This window comes from Eucyclogobius newberryi, unplaced genomic scaffold (assembly GCF_026437365.1).
Source record: "Eucyclogobius newberryi isolate DKJ021-1_F unplaced genomic scaffold, fEucNew1.0.hap1 SCAF_18, whole genome shotgun sequence".
Taxonomy (NCBI): Eukaryota; Metazoa; Chordata; class Actinopteri; order Gobiiformes; family Gobiidae; genus Eucyclogobius; species Eucyclogobius newberryi.
The window spans coordinates 21,537,337-21,545,023 of NW_027315812.1; the positions used below are offsets into that span (position 1 = coordinate 21,537,337).

At 41.0% G+C, this 7,687-nt stretch overlaps 1 protein-coding gene across 1 annotated transcript; it reads right to left on the reverse strand.

Moving 5' to 3' along the window:
• Positions 1-244: 244 nt before the first annotated feature.
• Positions 245-7,687, reverse strand: LOC140364724 (uncharacterized). Its single transcript, XM_072451027.1, has 9 exons — positions 2,963-7,687; positions 2,808-2,895; positions 2,623-2,728; positions 2,451-2,544; positions 2,248-2,379; positions 2,068-2,157; positions 1,846-1,989; positions 1,595-1,779; positions 245-1,521 (listed from the first exon to the last, which is right to left on the reverse strand). Exons 1-9 carry the CDS (start codon positions 7,667-7,669, stop codon positions 1,353-1,355), a joined length of 5,715 nt encoding a protein of 1,904 aa, XP_072307128.1. The 5' UTR covers positions 7,670-7,687; the 3' UTR covers positions 245-1,352.

The window sequence follows — 7,687 nt, forward strand, 5'->3', positions numbered from 1 at the left end:
CCCTGACTGCTAATAACACGTGCAAAAAGAGCCAGAGGTTAGCAAAGTTGCCAACATATTTGGTTCCTAGCCCTAATTGTGTCCTTGTTGCCATAGTTACCACTCCAGACAAATGCCGCACGTAAACAGGGATACGACTGTCCTGGTTTCTGTACGTGCCACACCTGTCATACCGTCATAACCGGGAATTTGTGAGCATGTAAACCACGATGTAATCGCACAAAAAAACAGTAAAACAGGAACATTACCTTTAGTCGTTTATTATTTAAATAAATATTTACATAACAGCTTTGTATAAACCAAATTTGTTTTTCATACACAACACATTTTTCTAAAAATGCCTTTACAAGAAAGAAAAAACGAAAGGATGGATTACAGTAATTATAGGTACCGGTATATCTGGGAACAGGTCCAGTTCGACCTCACTTTGATCATAGAGCAATATTCCCCTCCAATTCATCAACTCTTAAGCCATAAGGCCACACCATTTGTAATCAGAAATAGAAGTATGCATACATGATCATTTGATATACATAATTCATCATTAATTGTTACTAAAGAATAGGAAGATGATCATCTACATTAACTAAAGAAATTACATGTTGCTTGTCTTGGAACATATGGCCGGAAAACTAAACTAATACAAAAATATATATAAACTTATAAACATCAGAAGAATCATTCAGACACAAAGAAAAAGAGCATTAGTGAAGCATAGTATGTCACTAATGTTAGGCTACAATGCCATGCTTAATGTTATAGTTTATGGCTCGGATCAAAAACTGAACATTTCAGAAATTAAAGCACATAAAGAATGCCCGGTGAGAGTCCTACATTACATCACCACATTTCCACTGTGTTTTAAGTGTATCCATTACAAAAGAAATGTTAAAAAGGACTTTTAAAATGATTTGCCCAATATGCACTATAGCTGTGGTTATAATCTATAACATGATAAAAGTGAGCGCAAAATAAAAAAAAAAAAAATCATACAAATGTTCATGTACGTAGTACATATGTGATGCAAATTGGTGAGGACAATTTATGAATTTAAATTTTGTCGGAATAAAACTTCTATTGCTGTGGTCTCATGCGTCAAAATTATACTTGTGTTAGGATGTTAAAATGTTTTTTTGCCAGAATATGAAGTGTGTGATTAAAGGGTAAATTTAAAATAGTTTTCAAACAACGTCTTGTTGTTTTCATCCTGAGAATTAAACAAATATCCTCCACAAATCGCATTATGCAGTCTTCAAAAACACAAACTGAACATTAGTTACGTTGTTAAAAGGTCCGGTCCCATTTTCCAGTGATCGTCTCGGTGAGAACTATAGTTCCCTGGGTGAGGGCTGTTATACGTTTTCAGGTTTGGCCTGTGTTGTAGGTGTCCCATTCACAAAGTTATAAACCAAAAATTGTGAAGTGCTAAAATAACATGTAGCAAAAAGTTTTCCATCTGGGGTAGGATCAGAGAAAGCGATCTCGTCTTTGCTCAGATTAGAACCATATATGAAGTTGTTCCTGCATAAAGATAGAAAATGTCACGGCACTGAGCTTGTTAAAAGTCTTTTCAAATAAATCAAAAGTAACTTACCTGAGGCAGTCGAGCATGCGTGAGGCAATGCCCTGGCGTCTCATAGTGTTGACAACCCAAATGCGGCTGATGCCACAGATGGCTGGTTCAGCCGTGGTAGAGCAGCACCAGGCTCGCTGTCTCTCAAACATCACTTTCTCTCCTTCTGAACCAGACAGTGTGAGCTCTTCGATCACTCTGTAGCCCTACAACCCAAAAACAATCATCATACCATGTTTTATACTTCACTGAATGAGTGCACAGAGTAATACCTCATTAATGTGCTCTGCAATGAGGCACCCAGCTACTTTCTTGTCATTGGAAATGAAGAGAAAGGTTTTTGTATTTGAGGGACACTTGGACTCCACCTGCTGGAAGCCCAGGTCATTGTCCACCATCTCCCTTATTTCCTCAATCTAAATAGGAATAGAACAATAATAATTCATACAAATACAAACTTCCTGCTCAACACAGTTGATTGTGGATCTCATTACCTTCTTCAGAGCATATTTTGGATCATCTGGCAGGACAAGAATAATTTTGCCATCAGGAAACTCTGATAAAATCCTTTCTTTCTTCCATCCCTATGGAAAGGAAACGGCATTGGCACTTAATTGCATGTTATGGTTGTACTAAAATACGTTTTAGTTATGTAATCACAATTAGCCTCTTACCACATATTTGACAGCGCTAATGAACTGGTTATGAAACAGTAAATGTTGAGATTCATCCTCTGGATTGGCAGCAGAGTAGAGCATCCCACACACACTACATGCCACCGGTCCAAAATGCTTTTGTCCTGCGTCCTATGGCAAGGACAGAAAAGTTAGCTGTTACCACATTACTCAGTGTAACTAAGTGCATTAAACACACTCACAATTATAGTCTGAGTTCCATCTTTGTCAGCTTCCTTTAGTTTTTTTATTTCTTTCTGCAGACTAGTGTCAGAAATGGGAGTCTCAACATTTTGACTGTGAATTAAACATATAATACATAACTTTAAATTGCAAAGACAAGGACATTTTAATTAGCCATATATAGTTACTTACTCTTGACCGAGTTGTGAGGCTTTATTCACATCCGTTTCCTCTGATTCAGTCATACTCTTTGGATGGACACCAGCGACCGTCTTATCCTCTGGATGGACCGGAGAAGCTGTAAATAAAGTTCCAACATTGAAACTTTAATCATTAAACCTATCAATGATGAGGATAATAATATAATAGGATCATACCTTTGTTTTTATCAGACTTCTGTGCATCATTTGACACATTAAACTCTTCTTTAGTAGGAACAGGTACAACAGGAACATCCTCTGTAGCCTAAGAGAAAAGGGTCACAAGTCAGCACAGTTCTACAGAAAACAAAGAGGTGATTTGGATGCAGTACCTTGCATTTGGCAGGTGCTGCTGCATCATCTGGAGGAACAGCAGGTGTTATTTCAGATGGAGCAAGCTGATCTACAGATGCAGCGGCTTCCGTCTGAGAGGTTGTACTGGCAGGCTTACCCTGGGGCAATGAGGAGGCTGCTGGCTTGGATTCAGTTGGAGCTACAACAGGTTTTGACTGGGGGCTCGTCGAGACGGTCTTCTGTGGAACTTTAGTTGTGGGTAAGATCTTTGATGACGATGGAGTGGGTTGTGTGCCTTTTAACAGTGCCTGGGCTGCTGGAGAGTGGGCCAGAGCACTGGAGGCTGGCCTTGTCTGACCTGAGATCTGTCCAACAGGTTTCAGAACATTGGACTTCAACTGGTTTGAATGTTGTGTTGAAACTGTGGGTTTAGAAGAGGTGGGTGTCTGGGAAGCTGGTCTACCTTGAACATTGGACCTCATCTGGTGAGTGGGCTTAGCCTGAGGACATGCTTTTGGAGGAGGAATGGGGTCATCATCAAGCTCAAAGTCATCTGGAGAATACTTAGGTCGTGGTTTGTATGGCTTATACTCGATCTTCAAACTCTGATTATTTAGCCCGTTTGGCATGGGAGGTGGAACAGCAGGCAGGACCTTTTTAGATGTGACTTTGCCTTTTGCTGGTGGAGGTGTAGAAGCAGGTTTAGTGGACTCAATTTTACTGATCCGAGAGGACTTGCGAAGCTCAGGTTTGGAGGGTTCAGCTTTTGGGTCTTCTTTCTGAGTCAATTCAGTTTTATCGGCTTCAGGTTTTTGTTCCGTTGTTGCTTTAGCAGGTTCTGTTTGCAACGCTTTGGCTGGTTCACTTACAATTGCTTCAGGCTTGGAAACTTCTACTTTGGGTTCCTCAGCATTAGGTACAGGTTGGTTAGTAGCTGAGAGACCCGGTGAAGGTGGTTTAATCAAATTAGGTACGGGCTGGGGTGCAGTTGCCACATGATCCGCAGCTGATGAGGAAAATGACATTGATGCCTGCCAGTTCATTTCAGAAAACATTTGATTTGCTTGGTCAGACTTGAGCTTCTTCACTCTAGCCCATGACATTTTTTCTCTCTGTAGCTCCACTTGTCTCAATCTTTGATATCTAGTAAGTTTCTTTTTTTCATGAGCTTTGAGTGGAACAGAAACTTGAGAAGTAAAGAACCTCCGTTTTGGTGGCTCTGCCGCAGCCTTTGACTCTGCATTTGTGGTAGAAGGCTGGCTCACAGTATTGTCTTCAGCAGGGGTGACTGAAGGTGAACTCACCTCTGTTCTTTCTGGAGTTGGAGTCACCAGAGCCCCCTTCGGCTCCTCTTGACTCTGAGCAGGTGGATTTTCCTTTTTTTGGGCTTCATCTTTAGCTGCAGCTAATGCCGCTGCCTGCTTCTCCTCTTCAATCTTCTTCAGAAGCATGCTGTCTGTAGCAATGTCCTCTGCTATTTCTTGACACAATGCAAGTAGGTTGAGTTGCTCCCTCCTAGCTTGTCTCTTAGACGCAGCAGCCTTTTGCTCTGCGAGAGCTGCAAGACGTGCTTTTGTCCTGGCCTGTGTATTCATTTCTTGTTTTTTAGGTTTTTCAGGCTCTTTATTCTCAGCAGTGGTGCAATCCTTCTTTACTGTGTCCAAAGAAATTGTTTCTTTGCTCGTCTCATTGCCAATGTCTTTGCGTGTCTCATTAACATCGTCTTTGCTCGTCTCATTGATATTTTCATCAATAGTTTTAGCTTCTTCATTGGAAGATTCTTGAGGTTTCTCAATTATAGAAATGTCACTGTCCTCTTCTTGCTCCTCTTGTGCCACAACAATCTCACGTCCAATCTCAATATCCTCTAAAATCTGACATTCCGGTGGCTCCATATGAACATCCACAGGTTGTGTGACATCTGGCTCACAGTCGGCTGGGGTCACTTCCATCATATCTGTGGGTCGAGGGGAGACTTCCTCAACTGTAGAGTTTTCCAACATTTCCTCAACAACCATCGTTTCTTGTGTGATTTTCTCATTCACATTATCTTTGACCACACTTGTTTGTTGCACTTCAGATATAATGCCTTCAGTGTTTGCGTTAATCTCTTCTGACAGCCCTGATTCAGCCACAGCTTGAGTAACAATGTCATAGTGAATTGTAGTCACTGGTACTGGCTCTAATATTACATACTCTTCACATGTGCAATCAGCTTCTTGATTTTCTGTAGTAAATGTGACGGTGGAATTTTCTGTTCCTGCAACAGTTTCAGGTCCAGTGACCTCCAGCACTTCAGAAAACACTGATGCAGTGACACTCTCTTCACACTTCTCTTCTGTGTTCTCCAACTGGCCATCTGGTGCATCCTCACTTGCACTGGTCACCGAAACAGTCACATCCTCAGCACTATTACTTTGCTCCATTTGTTCAAAAACCATGCTCTCTTCTGTACTTTGCATTTTGTCTGCTGTGTGAGCCTCAGACATGACTTGGTTATCGGAAAATTCTTCATGTTTCTGATGCTGGTTCATTTTGTTGTCTTCATTCTGTGATACTGAGGATAAACCATCGGTCTGCAAATGCTGTAATTCTGTTTGGTTGTCCAAAACATTTTCACTTCTGATGGACTCGTCTTTTTGAAAAAGTTCGCCATTTATTACTTCATATTCTTCAATCGGGGAAATTACAGCTGGACTTTCTAGAGGCACACTTTGGATTTCTGCAGTTCCATAACCATCTGAAATGAGCATTTCTTTGTCAGTAGATAATGCTGACACACTATAAATGATGTGTGAGGTATTTGTGATGTCTGTATGAACCAACCCAACTGGATCATGGGTTTCTGGCAGTGTAGAAACGTCTCCATCTGTGGTACTTTCTGGACTGCTAATAGGCTCATACACTATCTGGTTTTCATGCTTCTTAACATCAAATTCAGTGGCGTTTGTATTTGGTTCTTCGACACTGTGAACATCCTCTTGTCGATAAGGAACAATAGTCTCCTCATTGCCTTGTGATTCTTGGACGTGTTCTTCAGAATTAAGGAATACTTGTTTTGTCCCAATCGTCAAATCATTGGCATCAACTGCACTCTCATTTGTTATAAAATTTTCACCTTCAATTTTCTGTGATTCACTAATTACAGCGTTATCTTCCAGAGTATCCACAACGATTGACTCAGTTTGCATTTCCTCACCCTCCATATTCTCAGGATGAGACAGATTCCTGTGAACCTCACTGAAAAAGGGCACAGAATACCCAGCCTCTTCTGTCAACACAATTGAAGGTGCTACTTCACTCTCTTCTGGCACTGTCATTGTTTGTTCATCGACATTTTCAGTCATAACTTCTTGAACGGATAGTTTTTCCTCCACAGTGTATTGCTCTGGAAGTCGAACTTCCATACCAATGGTATCTGCACAGTCTGTGCTAAGTTCTTCAATGTCCACATTATTTACAGCACCCATCTCTGAGTCAGGTGTAGTAACGTCTTGACCATTATTAGTGTCAAGTTCAACTGTGAATGTACGGACTGATATCTCCACTGACGTCTCAATGGTTGGTACATCGGTTGTTGTGTAGTATTCAGCCACAGCCTCTTCAGAATGTTCAGTAAAGGCATTACTGATAAAAGTTTCTTGAACATCCTCCGCTTGGCTTGATAAGGGATTTGTGCTCTCATATGCTACAACAGTAGAACTGAAGGGCATTTCTTCAGATGATGTACTGGACTGATGCTCTGAAGCCACCATTCCTCCACTTCTATTCTTTTGAAGATTATGAGCCTTAAAAGTTTGTATTTTACTTGAAGCTTTGTTCGCATCCAGACACATTTCCACTGAGGGCGGATGCATCTCTTCTGTTGCTGATGCAGAAATAATGTTTGGTAATACATTTGTTTGTGTGTTTGTGTGAATAATGAGAGATTCATCGGGTCCTTTGATGTAATGTTCAGTAACAGCGGTATATTCAACGTGATCAACGTCAGTCAGTTCTGAGGTTTCACTGACCTCCTGGTACTGTGGGCACATGTTGGGTGACAGAGCGGATGTCACTTCAGGAGGGGATATTGTCTCTACAGCTGGGGGACTTACAAGAACAACAGCAGAGCCATCATGGTTGCTTCCTACTTCATCCTCAGATTCTGCAGTGATGGTTTCATTCTCAATTGTACTTGACACATGTGTGCTTTGCTCACTTGCCACTGAATTCTCCATATTTACAGCTACAACTATTTCTTGATGTACAATTTCAGATTCAAGATAATTCATGGTTTTGGTTTTATGTTTTACAATCTCTTCCTGTAGTTCAAATGTTTCTACGTCCGGTTCCTTAAAATACTGATCAGAAGTATTTAGTTGGATCTCACCCTGTACATCTACTGCCTGCACTGGGGGACTTACAGGAACAGCAACAGTGCCATCATGGTTGCTTTCAACAACCTTAGATTCTGCAGTGATGTTTTCTTTCTCTATTTTACTTGACACATGAGGGCCTCGCTCACTTACTACAGTGTTCTCCATGTTTACAGCCAAAACTATTTCTTGATGTATAATTTCAGATGGCTCAGGATGATAGATGGTTTTGGGTTGATGTTTTACAGTCTCTTCCTGTAGTTCAAATGTGTCTACCTCCAGTTCCTTAAAATACTGATCAGAAGTATTTAGCTGGATGTCACTCTGTACTTCTACTGTCGGCACTAAACAGAGACATTCTTGTAATGCAGGGGAGACGGCAGTCATCTCATCATTGTGTGATTG